The sequence below is a fragment of the Coregonus lavaretus genome, assembly GCF_964263955.1.
Source record: "Coregonus lavaretus genome assembly, chromosome: 11".
NCBI lineage: Eukaryota > Metazoa > Chordata > Actinopteri > Salmoniformes > Salmonidae > Coregonus > Coregonus lavaretus.
Genome location: NC_139998.1, coordinates 15,372,534 through 15,396,816, shown reverse-complemented (window position 1 = coordinate 15,396,816; position 24,283 = coordinate 15,372,534). Strand labels below are relative to the sequence as shown.

General features: G+C 41.7%; 1 protein-coding gene across 2 annotated transcripts in view; it reads left to right on the top strand.

Moving 5' to 3' along the window:
* The first annotated feature begins 454 nt into the window (after positions 1–454).
* LOC311136840 (engulfment and cell motility protein 3-like) overlaps positions 455–24,283 on the top strand; it is a 41,219-nt gene continuing 17,390 nt past the window's right edge. The window contains exons 1-10 of one of the 2 annotated variants that reach the window (XM_084171130.1): positions 455–658; positions 4,866–4,969; positions 19,018–19,058; positions 19,201–19,273; positions 20,021–20,071; positions 20,242–20,411; positions 21,205–21,304; positions 23,290–23,441; positions 23,685–23,763; positions 24,103–24,153. In XM_084171130.1, the coding sequence (XP_084027256.1) occupies positions 4,892–4,969; positions 19,018–19,058; positions 19,201–19,273; positions 20,021–20,071; positions 20,242–20,411; positions 21,205–21,304; positions 23,290–23,441; positions 23,685–23,763; positions 24,103–24,153 (795 nt within the window). In that variant the 5' untranslated portion in view covers positions 455–658; positions 4,866–4,891. Of the gene's footprint in view, positions 659–4,857; positions 4,970–19,017; positions 19,059–19,200; positions 19,274–20,020; positions 20,072–20,241; positions 20,412–21,204; positions 21,305–23,289; positions 23,442–23,684; positions 23,764–24,102; positions 24,154–24,283 lie in introns of both variants that reach the window. The other variant, XM_084171129.1, reaches the window with a different exon arrangement.

Here is a 24,283-nt window from a genome sequence, read left to right as displayed (position 1 = left end):
GAATATTTCTGGGCTCTTTCATTTCAACTCATGGAACATGGGACTAACACTTTACATGTTGCATTTATATTTTTTGTTCAGTATAAAACCCAAGATAATATAATCTGACAGACAACATTTATCAGAGAGCAGATGCATGTAATGTAGGGATTAGTAGCCTATATAATTGAAATCGCATGTACAGTATCTTTGAATCTGGACAAGAATCTCACATCATTCCAATAAAACATTAATTGCATTTTGGAAATATTCAATGTGGAGAAAATAATCGCACAATATTTTAGTATATTCTGATCCTGCCGGTACTCATTTTGAGCGCTCTATAGGCTTTTCACAGAATTTTCCTTTGAAAATGCACATCGGTTTACAGTAAACCCACTATGTTGGATAAATTGGGACGGGTCGATCTATGGTCAGTACACGCTGCTTCCTACAGGTGGGCGGGTGTGACTCGACTCAACCCGGAACTTTAAATGATCAATTACTTTTTGAAATTCTGTAAGAAATTTCTCCGCCTAGGGGAGCATTCTCCAAGATTGTTCAAATTCAAAATAGAATTATCTCGGATTATTGTCGTCCTTTCTAGGGAGAGATTGCAAATGCTTCCATTTACGAACTCGGGGCTTTCGCGAGGACACTGACTTCTCTTTTCAAAAAGGTAGGAACCAAATAAATGTGCAACTCAAATAGAGAAATTTTCTTTTGATTGTTCGCTAAACTTTGTTGAACGAGAAGGAACAAATCTGTTTCGTAAACCTGGTACGAATGGCTCCGGGGCCCCAGTACAGCATTACCCGTGTCTACAGCGAGCTAGAGTAAACGGGTTGAAAAGGGTTGACTAATCAGTATAGAGTGTCACCCTTACTTGTATGAGTGATCCTAGGAAATCGATTAATCTAAATTATGAATAGTTTAATTCATTGGTGGGAGTTTTGAAATCATTTTCAGTGTATGCCAGCATCAGCTGTGAAATAGTTACTGCAGAGAAAGGAGTTAACGTTCCATCTTTGTAAAAGTGTCGGGTAACAAGTAACACTCAATGATTCAACATACATATTTTAAACGAGTCACGCCAGGAAAGGACTGGCTCTTGAGCCATGGATCAATGTTCACTAGTGTGTCGACAACTGCCATTTGCCCAGCACCCAGAATGTGAAATCTCAGGCACTAATAACCCTTCTCAACTGGTGGTGCAGATGACAACAGACTTCAAAGTGTGTGTGTGGTGGCAGTTGTAGGTGGAGGTCTGTCAGGGTTGGAATTCCAAGCAGCTAAAGGCCCGCTCCTCCCCACCCCTAATGGGACAGGCAGAGGGTCAAGGGGCATGACACACATTCGAGTTAGTTCTGCAGGCTAACAGAAGGGATACACGAAGGTACACATTCATGCATAGTCCTATATGGTCATGGGCGCTATTATAATGTGGATCAATATAATAATCACTAACACTGTTACAGTGAACAGCAGTAATACACGACATGGCCAAAACTATATGGACACTTGCTCGTCGAACATCACCTTCCTAAATCATGGGCATTAATATGGAGTTGGTTCCCCCCTTTGCTGCTACAACAGCCTCCACTCTTCTGGGAAGGCTTTCCACTAGATGTTGGAATATTGCTGCGGGGACTTGCTTCCATTCAGCCACAAGAGCATTAGTGAGGTTGGGCACTGATGTTGGGTGATTAGGCCTGGCTCGCAGTCTGCGTTCTAATTCATCCCAAAGGTGTTCGATGGGGTTGAGGTCAGGGCTCTGTGCAGGCATGTCAAGTTCTTCCACACCAATCTTGACAAACCATTTCTGTGTGGACCTCGCTTTGTGCACGGGGGCATTGTCTTGCTGAAACAGGAAAGGGCCTTCCCCAAACTGTTGCTGCAAAGTTGGAAGCACAGATCGTCTAGAATGTCATTGTATGCTCTAGCATTAAGATTTCCCTTCACTGGAACTAAGGGGCCTAGCTCGAACCATGAAAAGCAGCCCCAGACCACTTGGTAGTGAGTGTTGCAACCGAGGACAGACAATTTTTACGTGCTTCAGCACTCGGCGGTCCCGTTCTGTGAGCTTGTGTGGCCTACCACTTCGCGGCTGAGCCGTTGTTGCTCCTAGACGTCTCCACTTCACAATAACAGCACTTACAGTTGACCGGGGCAGCTCTAGCAGGGCAGACATTTGACAAACTGACTTGTTGGGAAGGTGGCATCCTATGACGGTGCTACGTTGAAAGTCACTGAGCTCTTCAGTACGGGCCATTCTACTGCCAATGTTTGTCTATGGAGATTGCATGGCTGTGTGCTCGATTTTATTAACCTGAAGGCATGTCCACATACTTTTGGCCATTTAGTGTAACATTCACGTACAGGGCTTACAAATGCAGAGACACAAACCAGGTTTCCATCCAACCTTTTTAGGTGAGTAAAGTACATGTCGGATAAAACATTTAATGACAGGCCTGATGGAAACAGAACGTTTGTCGGTAAACTTTCCAAATGTCGACAAAACAAAATACGCTAGACAAGGTGGGATCTTTTTGTGTCTGTAAAAAAGTATTATGCGAGAAATTACGGTGGAAACACTTTTATGACAATTATTGATGTTCCCATTGTTGCAGCCTGGTCTCATAGACTAGACGTAACATAGTAAATGTAAATCCGGGACACTCAAAGGTTGCAAGTTCGAATCTCATCACGGACAACTTTAGCATTTTAGCTAATTATTCCCCTAACCCTAACCCTTTTATCTAACCCTTCCCCTAACCCTAACCTTAAGCCTTTAATTTAACTCATAAACTTAACCCTAACCCCTAGCCTAGCCAGCTAGCTAACGTTAGCCACCTAGCTAGAATTCGTAACATATCATACATTTTGCAATTTTGTAACATATTGTGCATTTGCAAATTCGTAACATATATAAAACAAATTGTTATTCGTCACATATCATACAAAATGGGTGATGAACATCCACAAATTAATACATACCATATGTAACATATCATGCTAAAAGGAGTGTCTCAAATTTACACACAGAATAATACAAAATGCTCTGAGAACAGGTTGGTCATGTAAACTAGGAATCAGGAGATTACATGTTGTGTGGTCTTCCCACTACTCGTTGGGAAAGAATGCAGTTTATTAGGCTACAAATAAAATAAGTTATGATGAACTTCACAGGGTGGTGAAAGTGCAAGATGAGCTTGATGCTCGTTTCTAATAAATATCGGGAGTCTTATTCTGGTGACATGATCATTGATGCTTGGCTCCCTTTTAACAAATCTCCATAATAATCTCATGTAGGCTATAGGCCTAACCACACTGTATCTAGCTGTTGGCTAGACTAGAACGCACGTGCCATTCCCATTTCCTAACTGGGAACGCGATCTATATAACGCAACATTATTTTGTGAGAAAACCATCAGTAGAGTTGAAAATGAGATGGAAACCCATTCAACTTGTATTCTTTATTCGGGAAATGGGAATTTTACCGCAAAGGGTATTTTTATGTGCACTACGTCATCACGCACAGCCTTTTATCCTCAACAAGTCAATTTGATGAAAACACATCTCTTGTGGGAAAATGCAGATTTTAGAATATCCGCATGAAAATCTGTCGCCAATTGGATGGAAACCTAGCTAGTGTCAGTCAATTATCTGTGACATTGATTGTCTGCCACATCTCACACAAATCAGTGTGCACAACCTAGCTACTGACTCATACAACACATTCGCTCTCTCTGTCTCTCTCTCCTCTCCCTCTTGTAGTAGTAGCAGCAGTTTATTGGTCGCGTACACATGTTGAGCAACTTTAGCAGGCGTTATAGCGGGTGCGAAATGTTTGTTACAGCCACATAGTCTCAAACCCAATGCATGCTGGGACAGGCAGGAGAGCGAGCCTGGGAAACCCAAACACCTCTCTCCCTGCCAGCCTGTCATGTAGCGTACACTACCAACACCACACCCTATCCTTGTATGGAAAGGCAACTAGGCTACTGTATAGTAATGTTTTTGGTTGGGAGAGCATTGTCTCTCACAAGGCTTCAAGAGTATTAGTATATGAAGTGAGTGAGAAAAGTTTCAGGTTAGTTTCCATTGAAGCCAAAACACGTAATTCATAATTGAGTGACTGTTAGTGACATATAACGAGGAAAACTGCTGATGCACAGACACGTTTTGAAATTGCACCCTGGGTATGCTACTGTTCTAACTCTCAACAGTAAGTTGAGACCCAAACTAAGTTCCTACAAAAAATGCAAAATAAGTAAATAAAATAATATTTGAAAAAAATACGAAGGTCTGGACCTCGGTGCCCTTTATATGTAGCTACGGTGAAGATCAGTTTGTCAGGTGAAAGAGAACGTGTCTCTGTTTTGACAGAAATGGAACTTAAACACCAGCACCATCTTTTTTTGTAGGTTATTTCTAGTGCCTGCAAATGGGAGACATACACACACACACACATATTTTCCTTTTCATCAAGTGAAGCATGTGCAAAATTGTTTAACAAACTTTAGTGTTTCCATATGCGCTAGAGAGAGCATGAAGAGAGCTTGACTGTCTCCTCTTCTCTGGGACTCCTCTGGATGTCTATGTGTGCCATCGGGGTTGTGTATGCATGTCTGTCTGTCTGGCCTTCAACTGTGTGTAGTCCTAAACACAGAAAGGGCCATGTTCTCTGTACAACCTAAAGAAAATATAGACATAGTACTCGTAAAAGAGGAAGATAGAAGTTCAGCGAATTCATTTAGAAAATGAAAGCTCTAATGACTCGAGGGCAAGGCTGATCTGGTCAGGTCAGAAACACTCTAATTTACTGTGTGAATTATTTGATAGTAATATTTAATCTCAGTTGACCTTATGTCTCAGAGTCTTAGGACGACACCCATACACACACTTCAAGATGCCGCAACAGAAAGATATTGTGAAGATTGCCATCCAGATGCCAGGGGCATACCCTCAGCTCATTCAACTGGACCAGGTAAGCATTAGCACACAGGAGAGGAGCCTGAGTCAGAGAGTTTAAAAAACCTACTGAACTATCAATGCCTGAGTGGAAAGTTACAACAGGAATCAGCACTGCAGCCTGTGGGTTGTATTAGAGCTGTGGTATATGTAGCAAGACTGAGCGTACAGTGGATATAAAAAGTCTACACACGCCTGTTAAAATGCCAGGTTTTTGTGATGTAAAAGAATGAGACAAAGATAAATAATGTCAGAACTTTTTCCATCTTTAATGTGACCTATAACGTGAACAATTCAATTGAAAAACAAATCTTTGAGGGGGAAAAATAAAAAATAAAAAACTCACAATAACCTGGTTGCATAAGTGTGCACACCCTTAAACTAATACTTTGTTGAAGCACCTTTTGATTTTATTACAGCACTCAGTCTTTTTGGGTAGGAGTCTATTAGCATGGCACATCTTGACGTGGCAATATTTGCCCACTCTTCTTTGCAAAAGCGCTCCAAATCTGTCAGATTGCGAGGACATCTCCTGTGCACAACCCTCTTCAGATCACCCCAGAGATGTTCAATTGGATTCAGGTCTGGGCTCTGGCTGGGCCATTCCAAAACATTAATCTTCTTCTGGTGAAGCCATGCTTTTATGGATTTGGATGTGTGCTTTGGGTCGTTGTCGTGCTGAAAGGTGAACTTCATCTTCAGCTTTCTAACGGACGCCTGAAGGTTTTGTGCCAAAATTGCCTGGTATTTGGAACTGTTCATAATTCCCTCCACCCTGACTAAGGCCCCGGTTCCAGCTGAAGAAAAATGCTTCACTGTGGGTATGGTGTTCTTTGAGTGATGTGCACTGTTGTTTTTGCGCCAAACATACCTTTGGGAATTATGGCCAAAAAGTTCAACCTTGGTTTCATCAGACCATAACACATTTTCCCACATGCTTTTGGGGGACTTGATGTTTGTTTTTGCAAACTTCAGCCGGGGTTGGATGTTTTTCTTTGTAAGAAAAGGCTTCTGTCTTGCCACCCTACCCCATAGCCCATTCATATGAAGAATACGGGAGATTGTTGTCACATGTAGCACACAGCCAGTACTTGCCAGAAATTCCTGCAGTTCCTTTAATGTTGCTGTAGGCCTCTTGGAAGCCTCCCTGACCAGTTTTCTTCTCGTCTTTTCATAAATGTTGGAGGGACGTCCAGTTCTTGGTAATGTCTCTGTTGTGCCATATTTTCTCCACTTGATGATGACTGTCTTCACTGTGTTCCATGATATATGTAATGCTTTGGAAATTCTTTTGTACCCTTCTCCTGACTGATATCTTTTATCAATGAGATCCCTCTGATGCTTTGGAAGCGCTCTGCGGACCATGCAACTAAGAAAATGCTCTGAGATGCAACTAAGAAAATGTCAGGAAAATCCTACTAGAACAGCTGAACTTTATTTATGATTAATCAGAGTCACTTTAAATGATGGCAGGTGTGTAATGACTTCTATTTAACACGAGTTTGAATGTGATTGGTTAATTCTGAACACAGCCACATCCCCAGTTATAAGAGGGTGTGCACACTAATGCAACCAGTTTATTGAAAGGTTTTTATTTTTCATTTTTCCCTCTCAAAGATTTCAGTTTGTTTTTCAATTGAATTGTTCACATTATAGGTCACATTAACAGTGGAAAAAGTTCTGACATGATTGATCTTTGTCTCATTCTTTTACATCACAAAAACCTGGCATTTTAACAGGGGTGTGTAGACTTTTTATATCCACTGTAGATGTGCGGGCACCAGTGTGTTCAGAGGTGTGAAGCAGCTGCTGCTATAGAAAAATGCCACACTTGTCAATAGAGAAGTTATTATAGTAAAGTAGGGTGTTAATGTGCTGGGTGTTTATGATGTCAAACTGTTAATAGACCAAGGCCTTAGTTGAGTAAAAGGTGTTAGCTAGATACGGGTGCCTGTGAAGTTGATGTCATGCAGGATGTTGTCAGAGTTCTGGTAAGTTCATTACACTCTCTGTAAAGAGAAAATTGATGTTTTGGCACAAAGTATTTACGAATGTAGAATGTTAATTTGAGCCAGTTTGCTACAGCAGGAAAATAATCCTGCAGCAACAGGAAATGTTAATTATTATGTGGATAATAATTCATGTACATTTTTGTATGAGTTGATACATTTTTCGTTAGAACAAATCAAGTCTGAAATTTTAGAAGTCTTTTTAAAACTTAAAATACACTACAAGTTTGCAATTCACAGCAATAAATAGTGCTGAGCGATTAGTGCTGTTTTCGATTATTATTTTTACATTAAATGCACTATGCATTATTCGTTTTTTTTATTAGGATCCCCATTAGCTGTTGCGAAAGCAGCAGTTACTCTTGCTGAGGTCCACACAAACATGAAACATGACCATAATACAGAACATTAATAGACAAGAACAGCTCAAGGACAGAACTACATGCATTTAAAAACGGCACACATAGCCTAAATACATACACACAAAATATCTAGGTAGAATAGGGGAGCGACGTAGTGCCGTGAGGTGTTGCTTTATCTATTTTTTAAGCCAGCTTTGCTGTTCATTTGAGCAATATGAGATGGAAGGGAGTTCCATGCAATAATGGCTCTATATAAATACTGTATGCTTTCTAGAATTTGTTCTGGATTTGGGGACTATGAAAAGACCCCTGGTGGCATGTCTGGTGGGGTAAAACGTGTATTTCTCAATATATAGACACATCCTATTGTATTTTAATAAAATCAACTATATGCACTGAGCTTGTCTGGTGCTTTAAGCGCACTGTTTAATGAAATAATTAAGACACACAAATAGCACCCATTGTCTTTCGCTCCTCCCTGCTGCAGCGACCACCACAGAGCATCAACAGTGTTTATCGTGCTGTCTGTGTTGCTGAAGTTGCAACATAATTACAGCCATTTCTGACTGAAAAGTTCTGTTACTGAAATCCCTAATTTGTTTAGGAAAAACATTCCCTATTCCCTCAACCCTTGCCTTCTTTACGTGACACATGTATGCATCGCATGCACATGACCAATCAGGCCTGACTTATAGAATATCATAATCACATCAATAAATTGGTTATAACAAACTCCGAACACCATAACACGTGACAGCAAAATGGATGCAGAGGACGTGACAAATCAACTCGAAACGGGGGAACGTTTACTGGTTGCTCAAGAGGTAAAGGGGAAGTCAGATGTGTGGAATAAATTTGACTAGTTGTGGAAAATACTGGAGATCAAGAAAAATAAGGTAAAGAGCAAATGCTGCGTGCATATTATGTGTGCAAAACAAGTGCTGTTAGATTACAAGAAAACATTTCTGACCATTTAAACAATGTAAACAACTCTAAAAACATTATAGGCATACCAGAGAGTCTGTTGTAAAGTTTTTGTTTTTTTGTAAAGCCTTTTTACAGCAAAGACTAAAAACGGTCACATTAATTCGTGATTTCCGAACGCTTTATTTATTGTTTACTCTAATTATTCAAGATTCGCTTTGTTCTTTTATTTAAAAACTAAAATGCTTGATTGCATTTCAAATCATGAATGCCCTGTATGGTGTGTGATGACATGAACGAATGAATGATTGATTGATACAGTAGCCTATATAAGTATTGAAATAGGCCTAAGTAAGTTATGGTAATAAGACTAAACAGGATGCGCTCTTAGGCCTACAGCTCGATGGTGGTTATACGAGACTGCTATACTAAGCCTACTAATGATAATAACATTACTTATTATTATAATGATGACCATCATAATAATAATAATAATAATAATAATAATAATAATAATAACGATAAGGAGATCAACAAAGGATGGTTATTATTATAAATATTATTTTTCTGACAATTTGCAACAGTGTAAACAACACTAAATCATTGTACGCTGATGATTCATGTTTTCTTTTAAATCCACAATGTGGATCCCCCCCACAGCCTCATAGAGGATCTAGATACATTTTCTAACCTCTCTGGATTACAACCAAATTATGATAAGTGTACTATATTACGTATTGGATCACTAAAAAATAAAACTTTTACATTACCGTGTAGTTTACCAATAAAATGGTCTGACGGTGATGTGGACATACTCGGTATACATATCCCGAAATAAAGAAATTATCTCACCACAATACATTTTAATGGAAAGTTAGCAAAAATAGATCAAATCTTGCTACCATGGAAATGAAAATACCTGCCTACTTGTGGAAAAATCACCCTGATTAATTCTTTAGTCATATCCCAGTTGACCTATTTGCTTATGGTCTTGCCTACACCTGTTTTTTAAATTATATGAGCAAAAAATATTCCATTTTATTTGGAACGGCAAGCCAGACAAAATTAAACGGGCCTATTTATAAAATGAATATGAATTCGGAGAGCAGAAATAATTAAAGCATTAGACCGCTCACTAAAGGCGTCAGTCATACAAAAGTTATACTTAAATCCGAACTGGTTCTCTAGCAGATTAGTAAGAATGTCTCACCCCATGTTCAAGAATGGCCTTTTTCCCTTTATTCAGATTTCAACCTCTCACATTTGGTGATTTGAAAAAGAAATCATCTCCCAAATATCGCTTTTTAAAACAAGCCATAGAAAGTTAGTTGCAATTTCAGTTTAATCCACCAGAAAAGACAGAACAAATAATACAACAAATATTGTGGTTAAACTCAAATATACTAATTGATATAAAAACATTATAATCTTTGTAAATGATATCATAAATAGGACTGGTGGAGTTATGTCACACATGCAGCTAACAAAAATATATGGAAATGTCTGCTCTACCCAAAATTACAACAAATTGCAAAAATGAAAGAGACAAGTGGAAGGGGGAAAAAGTAAGGAACTTGTCTGTCGGCCCTGCATTAAAGACCAAAATTGGTTAAAGAAAATTGTGATAAATGAAAAAGTATACGAGTTTCATTTAAGGACTGAAAAATGGACAGCTGTGCCATATAGATTGCAAAATAGTTGGGAAGAGATTTTCGATGTACCGATTCCATGGCACATGCTCTGCAGATGTTGCTGCGAAGCGACAGAATCATTTGTTCACATTGTAGGATTTTTTATGAATTTATTTGCAAATTATGGTGGAAAATAAGTATTTGGTCACCTACAAACAAGCAAGATTTCTGGCTCTCACAGACCTGTAACTTCTTCTTTAAGAGGCTCCTCTGTCCTCCACTCGTTACCTGTATTAATGGCACCTGTTTGAACTTGTTATCAGTATAAAAGACACCTGTCCACAACCTCAAACAGTCACACTCCAAACTCCACTATGGCCAAGACCAAAGAGCTGTCAAAGGACACCAGAAACAAAATTGTAGACCTGCACCAGGCTGGGAAGACTGAATCTGCAATAGGTAAGCAGCTTGGTTTGAAGAAATCAACTGTGGGAGCAATTATTAGGAAATGGAAGACATACAAGACCACTGATAATCTCCCTCGATCTGGGGCTCCACGCAAGATCTCACCCCGTGGGGTCAAAATGATCACAAGAACGGTGAGCAAAAATCCCAGAACCACACGGGGGGACCTAGTGAATGACCTGCAGAGAGCTGGGACCAAAGTAACAAAGCCTACCATCAGTAACACACTACGCCGCCAGGGACTCAAATCCTGCAGTGCCAGACGTGTCCCCCTGCTTAAGCCAGTACATGTCCAGGCCCGTCTGAAGTTTGCTAGAGTGCATTTGGATGATCCAGAAGAGGATTGGGAGAATGTCATCTGGTCAGATGAAACTAAAATATAACTTTTTGGTAAAAACTCAACTCGTCGTGTTTGGAGGACAAAGAATGCTGAGTTGCATCCAAAGAACACCATACCTACTGTGAAGCATGGGGGTGGAAACATCATGCTTTGGGGCTGTTTTTCTGCAAAGGGACCAGGACGACTGATCCGTGTAAAGGAAAGAATGAATGGGGCCATGTATCGTGAGATTTTGAGTGAAAACCTCCTTCCATCAGCAAGGGCATTGAAGATGAAACGTGGCTGGGTCTTTCAGCATGACAATGATCCCAAACACACCGCCCGGGCAACGAAGGAGTGGCTTCGTAAGAAGCATTTCAAGGTCCTGGAGTGGCCTAGCCAGTCTCCAGATCTCAACCCCATAGAAAATCTTTGGAGGGAGTTGAAAGTCCGTGTTGCCCAGCGACAGCCCCAAAACATCACTGCTCTAGAGGAGATCTGCATGGAGGAATGGGCCAAAATACCAGCAACAGTGTGTGAAAACCTTGTGAAGACTTACAGAAAACGTTTGACCTGTGTCATTGCCAACAAAGGGTATATAACAAAGTATTGAGAAACTTTTGTTATTGACCAAATACTTATTTTCCACCATAATTTGCAAATAAATTCAATAAAAATCCTACAATGTGATTTTCTGGATTACATTTCTCATTTTGTCTGTCATAGTTGACGTGTACCTATGATGAAAATTACAGGCCTCTCTCAACTTTTTAAGTGGGAGAACTTGCACAATTGGTGGCTGACTAAATACTTTTTTCCCCACTGTAGATGGGAGGGGTTGAGGGTAGCGGAAGGATAGGAGTAAAAAGAAACAAAAGATAACTATTGTAAAATAGATTGTGTCCGTAAAATATATATAAACTCAGCAAAAAAAGAAATGTCCTCTCATTGTCAACTGCATTTATTTTCAGCAAACTTAATGTGTAAATATTTGTATGAACATAACAAGACTCAACAACTGAGACATAAACTGAACAAGTTCCACAGACATGTGACTAACGTAAATTGAATAATGTGTCCCTGAACAAAGGGGGGATCAAAATCAAAAGTAACAGTCAGTATCTGGTGTGGCCACCAGCTGCATTAAGTACTGCAGCGCATCTCCTACTCATGGACTGCACCAGATTTGCCAGTTCTTGCTGTGAGATGTTACCCCACTCTTCCACCAAGACACCTGCAAGTTCCCGGACATTTCTGGGGGGATTGGCCCTAGCCCTCACCCTCCGATCCAACAGGTCCCAGACGTGCTCAATGGGATTGAGATCTGGGCTCTTCGCTGGCCATGGCAGAACACTGACATTCCTGTCTTGCAGGAAATCACGCACAGAACGAGCAGTATGGCTGGTGGCATTGGCATGCTGGAGGATCATGTCAGGATGAGCCTGCAGGAAGGGTGCTGATGTGGAAAATTATCACTATACTTATTAAAAATCAAAGTTCTTCCAGAGTTTTTGTAGAATCAAGATAGACTTTATTACACAGAGTAACGGAAGCCGAGATGGTCTGCAGAGCACCTCCTCTCTACCTCTCAGCTCTCCGTTTATATAGTCATATTCACATACATCTTAGCTTAAAGCACCTCCCTCTTAGGTTCCCCCACCATTATCTTCAGTTTCCCTCTCTCTACCGCTCTTCCCACTTCCTTAGTCTATGATAGCTGCTAAATTGGACTTTTAGTAGTACAATCAATCCAGCCCTTATCATGCAAAAACACTCATGTTCAGTTTAAACTCTGTTCAACACCTGCTCTCCCTGGCTTGACCTGAAGATTGATTGTTGGACATGACAGGTCCACACTTAATCTTTCAAACATACCCAAACCCACTCCTCTCTTCCCTCCCATCATGCTGTAATTACTCATGATTAATCTAGACTCTGTTCAATTCAGTCTGGTTTCAGTCTCTGACAAGGTAGGACAGCCATGGATTAGGTAAGAGCGAGCAATTCGACCCTAGGTCAGATCCCCACTTCACACACACGCCCAAGCCCAGTGAAAGGAACCATTCAAGTTCTTGCCTAGCAACAGAGAATCCTGACTATATGTTCGTAACGTCTGTGATTTAGCTTTGTTTATCCAATAGTATCTAAAAAATCATCATCAGTACCACATGAGGGAGGAGGATGTCTTCCCTGTAACGCACAGCGTTGAGATTGCCTGCAATGACAAGAAGCTCAGTCCAATGATGCTGTGAGACACCGCCCCAGACCATGACGGACCCTCCACCTCCAAATCGATCCCGCTCCAGAGTATAGGCCTCGATGTAACGCTCATTCCTTTGACGATAAACACGAATCCGACCATCACCCCTGGTGAGACAAAACCGCGACTCGTAAGTGAAAAGCACTTTTTGCCAGTCCTGTCTGGTCCAGCGACTGTGGGTTTGTGCCCATAGGCGACATTGTTGCCGGTGATGTCTGGTGAGGACCTGCCTTACAACAGGCTTACAAGCCCTCAGTCCAGCCTCTCTCAGCCTATTGTGGACAGTCAGAGCACTGATGGAGGGATTGTGCATTCCTGGTGTAACTCGGGCAGTTGTTGTTGTCATCCTGTACCTGTCCCGCAGGTGTGATGTTCGGATATACTGATCCAGTGCAGGTGTTGTTACACATGGTCTGCCACTGCGAGGACGATCAGCTGTCCGTACTGTCTCCCTGTAGCGCTGTCTTAGGCATCTCACAGTACGGACATTGCAATTTATTGCCCTGGCCACATCTGCAGTCCTCATGCCTCCTTGCAGCATGCCTAAGGCACGTTCATGCAGATGAGCAGGGACCCTGGGCATCTTTCTTTTGGTGTTTTTCAGAGTAAGTAGAAAGGCCTCTTTACTGTCCTAAGTTTTCATAACTGTGACCTTAATTGCCTACCGTCTGTAAGCTGTTAGTGTCTTAACAACCGTTCCACAGGTGCATGTTCATTAATTATGGTTCATTGAACAAGCATGCGAAACAGTGTTTAGACCCTTTACAATGAAGATCTGTGAAGTTATTTGGATTATTACGAATTATCTTTGAAAGACAGGGTCCTAAAAAAGGGACATTTCTTTTTTTGCTGAGTTTAGTATGTATAAGCTAGAAGTAGAAGCCTAAGTGTTGTTGTTTATTAGTTTACTCCAATTAGCGTTGTTATGAGACTCGAAATTGTGGTCAGGTGCATCCTTTTTCCACTTGATCATCCTTGAGATATTTCTACAACTTGATTGGAGTCCACCTGTGGTACATTAAATTGATTGGACATGATTTGGAAAGGCACACACCTGTCTATATAAGGTCCCACAGTTGACAGTGCATGTCAGAGCAAAAACCAAGCCATTAAGGGTTGAAGGAATTGTCCGTAGAGCTCCGAGACAGGATTGTGTTGAGGCACAGATCTGGGAAATGGTACCAAAAAATGTCTGCAGCATTGAAGGTTCCCAAGAACACAGTGGCCTCCATCATTCTTAAATGGAAGAAGTTTGGAACCACCAAGACTCTTCCTAGATCTGGCCGCCCGGCCAAACTGAGCAATCGGGGAAGAAGGGCCTTAGTCAGGGAGGTGACCAAGAACCCGATGGTAAGTCTGACAGAGCTCCAGAGTTCCTCTGTGGAGATGGGAAAACCTTCCAGAAGGACAACCGTCTGCAGGCCTTTATGGTAGTGGCCGGACAGAAGCCACTCTCAGTAAAAGGCACATGACAGCCCACTTGGAGTTTGCCAAAAGGCACTTAAAGGACTCTCAGACCATGAGAAACAAGATTATCTGGTCTGATGAACCCAAGATGGAACTCTTTGGCCTGAATGCCAAGCGTCACGTCTGGAGAAAACCTGGCACCATCCCTACGGTGAAGCATGGTGGTGGCAGCATCATGCTGTGGGGATGTTTTTCAGCTGCAGTGACTGGGAGACTAGTCAGGATCGAGGGAAAGACAAACGGAGCAAAGTACAGAGAGATCCTTGATCCAGAGGGCTCAGGACGTCAGAGTGGGGCGAAGGTTCACCTTCCAACAGGACAACAACCTTAAGCACACAGCCAAGACAACGCAGGAGTGGCTTCGGGACAAGTCTCTGAATGTCCTTGAGAGGCCCAGCCAGAGCCCGGACTAGAACCCTTTCGAACACCTCTGGAGAGACCTGAAAATAGCTGTGCAGTGACACTCCCCTCCAACCTGACCGAGCTTGAGAGGATCTGCAGAGAAGAATGGGAGAAACTCCCCAAATACAAGTGTGCCAAGCTTGTAGCGTCATACCCAAGAGGACTCGAGGCTGTAATCGTTGCCAAAGGTGCTTCAACAAAGTACTGAGTAAAGGGTCTGAATACTTGTATAGATATGATATTCCAGTTGTTTATATTTAATACATTTGCAAAAAAAACTGTTTTTGCTTAGTCATTATGGGCATTGATGAGGGGAAAAAAACAATTTAATCAATTTAAAATAAGGCTGTAACGTAACAATTTGTAGGAAAAGTCAAGGGTTCTGAATACTTTCCGAATGCACTGTATATACAGTGGGGAGAACAAGTATTTGATACACTGCCGATTTTGCAGGTTTTCCTACTTACAAAGCATGTAGAATTTTTATCATAGGTACACTTCAACTGTGAGAGATGGAATCTAAAACAAAAATCCAGAAAATCACATTGTATGATTTTTAAGTAATGAATTTGCATTTTATTGCATGACATAAGTATTTGATACATCAGAAAAGCAGAACTTAATATTTGGTACAGAAACCTTTGTTTGCAATTACAGAGATCATACGTTTCCTGTAGGTCTTGACCAGGTTTGCACACACTGTAGCAGGGATTTTGGCCCACTCCTCCATACAGACCTTCTCCAGATCCTTCAGGTTTCGGGGCTGTCGCTGGGCAATACGGACTTTCAGCTCCCTCCAAAGATTTTCTATTGGGTTCAGGTCTGGAGACTAGCTAGGCCACTCCAGGACCTTGAGATGCTTCTTACGGAGCCACTCCTTAGTTGCCCTGGCTGTGTGTTTCGGGTCATTGTCATGCTGGAAGACCCAGCCACGACCCATCTTCAATGCTCTTACTGAGGGAAGGAGGTTCTTGGCCAAGATCTCGCGATACATGGCCCCATCCATCCTCCCCTCAATACGGTGCAGTCGTCCTGTCCCCTTTGCAGAAAAGCATCCCCAAAGAATGATGTTTCCACCTCCATGCTTCACAGTTGGGATGGTGTTCTTGGGGTTGTACTCATCCTTCTTCTTCCTCCAAACATGGCGAGTGGAGTTTAGACCAAAAAGCTCTATTTTTGTCTCATCAGACCACATGACCTTCTCCCATTCCTCCTCTGGATCATTCAGATGATCATTGGCAAACTTCAGACGGGCCTGGACATGTGCTGGCTTGAGCAGGGGGACCTTGCGTGTGCTGCAGGATTTTAATCCATGACGGCATAGTGTGTTACTAATGGTTTTCTTTGAGACTGTGGTCCCAGCTCTTTTCAGGTGATTGACCAGGTCCTGCCATGTAGTTCTGGGCTGATCCCTCACCTTCCTCATGATCATTGATGCCCCACCAGGTGAGATCTTGCATGGAGCCCCAGACCGAGGGTGATTGACCGTCATCTTGACCTTCTTCCATTTTCTAATAATTGCGCCAACAGTTGTTACCTTCTCACCAAGCTGCTTGCCTATTGTCCTGTAGCCCATCCCAGCCTTGTGCAGGTCTACAATTGTATCCCTGATGTCCTTACACAGCTCTCTGGTCTTGGTCATTGTGGAGATGTTGGAGTCTGTTTGATTGAGTGTGTGGACAGGTGTCTTTTTATACAGGTAACGAGTTCAAACAGGTGCAGTTAATACAGGTAATGAGTGGAGAACAGGAGGGCTTCTTAAAGAAAAACGAACAGGTCTGTGAGAGCCGGAATTCTTACTGGTTGGTAGGTGATCAAATATTTATGTCATGCAATAAAATGCAAATTAATTACTTAAAAATCATTCAATGTGATTTTCTGGATTTTTATTTAAGATTCCGTCTCTCACAGTTGAAGTGTACCTATGATACAAATTACAGACCTCTACATGCTTTGTAAGTAGGAAAACCTGCAAAATCGGCAGTGTATCAAATACTTGTTCTCCCCACTGTATATAAACACCTACCCCATATGCATTGCTGTGTCTTCTATCGATGTTAACCCTTGTATTGCTACTGCTGTATCATCAAAGGAATGATCTAAGTGAGTCTCAGAAATGGCTAATATATTAATGTTATCTGATGTTAGCAAGTTATTGATTTCATTAACCTTATTTATAAGGCTACATATATTAATATTGGCTATTTTCAGTCCTTTCCTGGGTAGCTTCTCAGAGATAGACATAATATGTAAAAGAACAAAGAAAGGAAGAGAAAAAAAACTAAAACATTCAGCAGTCCATTAATCAGTTGATGTGTGTAAGTGTGTGTGTTTGCTGTTGGGTTGAAACTATGAACCCATAGATTTGGGTCTCTCATCCCTTCCAGGCATTTGGTAGGGATTGTGGACAATGTGCCTGTCATAGCGGATGTAAGCAATGTCCCCACACGCTCTGGTAGCTTTCATGGCCGGGAAAAGTTATTTTCTCTTCTGGCGCACAGCTTCAGGATAGTCCTTGTTGAGGAAGATGTACATTCCTCTCAAGTTCTTGGCTTTTTCCAGAACAGCTACCTTGTCCTTGAACCTCAGGAACTTGACCACTATCGGCTTGGGCCTGTCACCTGGGCCGGTGGAGGATTTTCCAATCCTGTGGGCGCACGCCACCTCAATCTTCCTGTGGTCCATCTTAAATTTCTTAGAGATCATTTCCTTCACTTTATCCTCAGACTCCGTCCAGGTCTCATGTGGAGATTTTACAATTCTGTCCACAATAATGTAGTTCCGCCTTGATTTTCCCTCGAGATAATCAGATTTCTCCGTCATTGTTATCATGGATTGAATGGTGTAACAACACTGAATAAAACAATTAATAAAAGTCCCATGATGGTAGTGACTGCCCATTACTGCTTATCACTTATTAACCATAATTTATTTACAATTCACATTGCTTTACTTTAATAAATATTTGTTTTATTTGATGACTTTATTTAATTCCAAGTCATCATCTTATCTCTATAGAGCTGCTGCCTATGCTGTCTGACAAAATCACTATTTTATTAGTTCTTCAAATTAAATAAGGCATACTTTTATGACTGCTTAGAGCGTGTATTTTCAGGCTCATGAAGCAACTGCTTTCTATCCCTCTGTCTCCGTGTCTTGTTCCGCACAGACAGGACAAGTTTAAGCGGGCACACAATGGATTATGGTCATTGTAGTTAATTACCACGTCTGCGCTAAACTATGTAAAATATTGGCCTGTTGGAAATTACAACTCCCTACTACATCTCACATTTCAGGGTTGATCTGATTTATCTCTACAGAAACTGCACATCGAGTTCGCAGAATATATATTTTTTTTTCTTTATGGAATTCAACTAATTGAACCAACGTCGGTCAATTAGATGTTTTAAAACAGAAAAATAACCGAAATTTCAGTTAATCAGCACTAGCAATAAAATATTTATCAAATTAAGATCGGCCTTTAGCTGCACGGTGAGCACCTTGGCGATGCAGACCAGGAACATATCCAGGATGCTTCTCGTCGAGTGGATCTGTAAGTGTCCCTCTACTGCCTCATTGATGTTAAAAACGTATCCATTTATCGTATCCATTCAAAACCTCCATTTAGCGTTCAAACATTGAGTTGTTTATGCGATCACTTACAGTATGTTTTATCCATTCAAATATATACTTAACACTTGATATTAAGATGTTTAGTACTTCAATAGTACCACAGAATGTTCTTGGAGTTAGAGTGATCCTTAAAACTTTGAGAGACGATGTAATGTCCAGGAGATTTGTGAACAGGCTGGTTCTGTACACATTTCATGGGAGAAAATCACTTACCGCAAGCCCCTCAAAATCCTATTGGACTACCCCTTACAGATCACAAATTACAGGGCAGCGATAGGTCTACCACAGTACACCAAAACGTTTGATTGGTTGACCACCATGTATACCACAAATTACAGGGCAATTGAAGTGTAGACATTGGAGTAGTTTGTCTCTTATTTATTCAATGCACTGAATTTCCATACTGCCTCAAATACATTAGCCAACAGCATAGAGGAAGTAAAAGCTTTGAGTTTATATAGGATCAACAGGCTTGGGTCATGGGACTGGTGTACTATAGTTCCACCATGGTTTACAAAATGAAAGCATGATATCTAAATCAGTTCCTACCTTCTGCTGCTCATTGACCACATCTATGCTTATCTCCTGACAGAAAAAGCCCCTTTCTGCCGTAATAAAGGAGGTTTGTGATGGGTAAGTGTGGGTGTGTTCATGTTATGTGAATGTTCATGTTTAAAAAGCGCTTTCGTTTTGGTCACAAGCTGCCCTTGTGGAGTTTAAGCAACTACTTTGTCCTCTTGCAGTAGTTACAGTGGCTATGATGACTGTGTTTAAGGTGGAATCTTCCAGGCCCTGATAACTACGCCCTCCAGTATGCTGACGGTGTTCAGACCTACATCACTGAATCTGTGAGTTGATTCTCTTTCTTTTCTGTGAGCATGGAAGCTGTGTGTGAACAAACAGCTCTCTGGCTGTCCAGTGTGTAGCTTCTATACTGTAACTTGATGGGAGAGGATGTCACTGTCATGCCAGTGATGTCTGAAATGTCACCAACGCCAGTGCCCTGGGTGGGGGTAGCTGTTGGAGCTAAACTAAGCTGGTGACCTTTAGAGAGGTCAAACACACACCTCGACCAGGGGGCATGCTGTGGCTGTGTTCATTGTTATTTCACTGGGTGTGTGATAAGCATGGGTAATAGGAGCTGGATGCTGGTTGGCACTATTAGGGGTATGAGTGTGTTTGTGTGTGTGTGTGTGTTTAGCCTGAAGACCAAAGCCCAATTCAAACGGAAAGCGTTTTTTACGCACGTGAACGAGCATGTACAGGCTGGAATTAGAACGTACAGGAGTGAATGAGAGAAAACTGATGTGCTGCGAGAAAGCAAGCAAATTAGAAAGCAAGTCTATTTTTGGGTGTATTTCCTGGGCTACTCATTTGAAACTAAACCAACTCCTCTCTCTCTTTCTCTCTCTCTCTCTCTCTCTCGTTCTTTCTCTCTCACTCTCTCTCTTTCTCTCTCACATTCTCTCTCACTTCATAATTATGTCCCTTAGTACAGTTTGAAAACAGTAATCAGTCTAAGCCGTTTCTAAGTCGGTCTTTATTGCCTGAATGACTGTTGTCATTGTGTCTTCTCTGTGGCCTTTGTGTTCTAGAACCGTCTGGACATAAAGAATGGCTGCATTCTCCGTCTGACCAAGGCACCGGTGAGTCTGCAAACAAGAGCCTAACAAACCAACCATGCTCTGTTCCATACATAATCCCCTGTGTGTGTGTGTGTCTGCATGCTATGTAGGCCTATTACAATTGTATTACATTATTGGTATATCTACTTCATCTATCCTTTGTCTGGGTTTTTATGTTTTGTGTGTTGTAGGGCTGTTGTGCCGAGGACCTCTACAAGGGCATCCAGAGCTCAGACTCAGACATGCGCTGTGATTCGCTGAAACAGCTGGCCTGCGTGTCTACTGATGTAACGTTTGCTCAGGAGTTTATCAGCCGTGATGGCCACTCTCTGCTGGTGAAGATCGTAGAGGAGGCTCAAGAGTCAGTTCCCTTCTCTGTGTGTCTGTCTGTCTCTCTCCTATATGTCAATGAGTCTTTGTCTCAGTTTGTCTTATTTTCCCAATAACATATTTTCGTGCATATTTTTCCTTCACTCTCTCAACAACTAACCTTATATAGTAGTGGGGGGGTGTGGGAAGTGCAGTGCATATATTTGCACTGGCTGCAGTGGAATGCTGTGCTTTGATAGATGCTGGTACAGAGATGTGAGGTGATTACATCACATGTGGGAACACATTCCTAGGTGAAGTATGGGCTGAGTCTGGCCTTTTCCTCACACTGTTAGCATAGTTACTATGGAGGAATTCAAGGAAGCTGTAGTTGGGTTCTTTAGTTGCATTATATGAGTCATAAAAGGACATCAAGTTGGTATGGAGAATTGGCTGTGAAGAATTTGCAGCTTTGTGTTGCATAGCTAGTGATGGGGTTAAGATTTTTATCAAAGTCCTCATGGGATGGGGTGATCCAAGTATATGAGCCTGATGTCATGCTTTTGAAGATGTACTATCATGCCTTGTTTAGAAAACACATCTTTCCATGAATCAATTATACCACTTGAATCCCAGTGGAGGCATGAAACACATTCATACCAAACATGGGAAAAGGTTTCAGCCTGGGATGGTTTAGTCTGGTTTAGTCTTCTACTCGGCACCTAGAACCCAATCAGCGTAAATGCTCAGTGGTGTCTGGTTTTCTATGTCAAGATTGTATTCGCTGATGTTATAATATTCTGTTCTGATATCAGAGTTGTGTGTGTTCTGTGTTTGTTTATAAGGGCCCCTCTGATCATGACCTACACACTGACAGGCTTCATGGAGCTGATGGATCATGGGATTGTATCATGGGAGAACCTCTCTGCTGTCTTCATCAAGAAGGTAGGTTCCTCAACTATTGGCTCCTATAGACTAAGTGGAGGACGATATATAAAGAAATGTCAGGAGTAAGGAATTAGACAATACATTTAGGGTCGGTTTCCAGGACATAGATTAAGCCTAGTCCTGGACTAAAAGGGGCTTTCAATGAAGATAATCTTCTGAGAGTGATTTTAAAGCCAGGACTAGGCTTAATTTGTGTCTGGAAACCAGACCCATAATGTTCATGGGTGTAATCTTCGACCTTGAAGAAATGTCTGTAGGAGCTCTGGTGACCACTAGTCATGCATAGTTTCAACCTCTTATATTCCCATTTTATTCCACTTTCATTCCCGCGCTACTCCTCCCTGTATCTACAGTTGAAGTCGGAAGTTTACATACACCTTAGCCAAATACATTTAAACTCAGTTTTTCACAATTCCTGACATTTAATCCTAGTAAAAATGCCCTGTCTTAGGTCAGTTAGGATCACCACTTTATTTTAAGAATGTGAAATGTCAGAATAATAGTAGAGAGAATGATTTATTTCAGCTTTTATTTCTTTCATCACATTCCCAGTGTGTCAGAAGTTTACATACACTCAATTAGTATTTGGTAGCAATGCCTTTAAATTGTTTCGTGTAGCCTTCCACAAGCTTCCCACAATAAGTTGGGTGAATTTTGGCCCATTCCTCCTGACAGAGCTGGTGTAACTGAGTCAGGTTTGTAGGCCTCCTTGCTCGCACATGCTTTTTCAGTTCTGCCCACACATTTTCTATAGGATTGAGGTCAGGGCTTTGTGATGGCCACTCCAATACCTTGACTTTGTTGTCCTTAAGCCATTTTGCCACAACTTTGGAAGTATGCTTGGGGTCATTGTCCATTTGGAAGACCCATTTGCGACCAAGCTTTAACTTACTGACTGATATCTTGAGATGTTGCTTCAATATATCCACATAATTTTCCTTCCTCATGATGCCATCTATTTTGTGAAGTGCACCAGTCCCTCCTTCAGCAAAGCACCCCCACAGCATGATGCTGCCACCCCCGTGCTTCACGGTTGGGATGGTGTTCTTCAGCTTGCAAGCAAGGAAGCAATCAAACAGTTCCATTTCTGTTTCATCAGACCAGAGGACATTTCTCCAAAGTACGATCTTTGTCCCCATGTGCAGTTGCAAACCGTAGTCTGGCTTTTTTATGGCGGTTTTGGAGTAGTGCTTTCTTCATTGCTGAGCGGCCTTTCAGGTTATGTCGATATAGGACTCGTTTTACTGTGGATATAGATAATTTTGTACCTGTTTCCTCCAGCATCTTCACAAGGTCCTTTGCTGTTGTTCTGGGATTGATTTGCACTTTTCGCACGAAAGTACGTTCATCTCTAGGAGACAGAACGCGTCTCCTTCCTGAGCGGTATGACGGCTGCGTGGTCCCATGGTGTTTATACTTGCGTACTATTGTTTGTACAGATGAACGTGGTACCTTCAGGCGTTTGGAAATTGCTCCCAAGGATGAACCAGACTTGTGGAGGTCTACAATTTCTTTTCTGAGGTCTTGGCTGATTTCTTTTGATTTTCCCATGATGTCAAGCAAAGAGGCACTGAGTTTGAAGGTAGGCCTTGAAATACATCCACAGGTACACCTCCAATTGAATCAAATGATGTCAATTAGCCTATCAGAAGCTTCTAAAGCCATGACATCATTTTCTGGAATTTTCCAAGCTGTTTAAAGGCACAGTCAACTTAGTGTATGTAAACTTCTGACCCACTGGAATTGTGATACAGTGAATTATAAGTGAAATAATCTGTCTGTAAACAATTGTTGGAAAAATTACTTGTGTCATGCACAAAGTAGATGTCCTAACCGACTTGCCAAAACTTCAGTTTGTTAACAAGAAATTTGTGGAGTGGTTGAAAAACGAGTTTTAATGACTCCAACCTAAGTGTATGTAAACTTCCGACTTCAACTGTATCTCACCCTGTATCCTGTGTCTGACTCCTTGTACCTGTCAGATTGCCAGCTTCGTCAATGCCATGGTGCTGGATGTGTCTATCCAGCAGGTGTCCCTGGCCATCCTGGAGAGCATGGTGCTGAGCAGCAGCAGCCTCTTCCAGCAGGTCAAGCAGGAAGTCACTTTAGAGAGACTGCTCTCACATCTACAGGTGTAAGTGGGTAGCAGGTGGGAACAAACAACCCGCAATACCTCCAATGAATGAGCGCGCTTATACTGTACATGCTTAAAAACATAGAGACCCCATCTCTAAATACTTTTACAGTTGAATGTAGCTCTGAAAAATGCAATGTTAAGCTTGCCCAGTGTCTGACGTCTACTGTTCATCTAAAAAACACATACACATACTACTCTCTCCCATCACTCATACGCCCACCCATACTCTCTTTATTCCAGGACAAACCAGCAGATTCAAACCAAAGCCATGGCCCTCCTCATGGCTCTGCTACAGACAGCTGGAGATGCAGACAGACAGGTACCAATGGGATCTCTTTCTTTCTCTCTCTCTCTCTCTCTCTCTTTCTTCTTTCCCTCGCCTGCCCTGGTTTCCAGAGGGAGGTGCAAGTCACTTTAATCAGTTTAACTGGCCTGAGTGAGTCTGTTCAAAACAAAAAGGTTTTGGACTGATTTATGTGACCATTATGTCACTGCCACTGGGGGCAAAGTCCTGATGTGTCCCTCACCCTGACCTGATTTGTGACCGCATAGCTTTTACTGCCTCCTTGTGGGGAAGTAGTGTCACTGCATTTCATTATTAATAAGTGATGGTACTAGTGGTAATTATCAGGTAATAACACACACTATTGCTTTTCAGGAGTTGTTTGTCTTCCTAGGGAAAAAGAATCTTCGACAGTACATCTATAAGGTAAAGCCATCTTGAATGTTCCAAGATTGAGGTACAATGATACCTGACTGTCATTGCTCCCAGTAGAATATCAAAATAGGGAAAATGCAATTGTTGTTGTAGCAGAAATTGTTTTTGTTTTTTAGTCTTC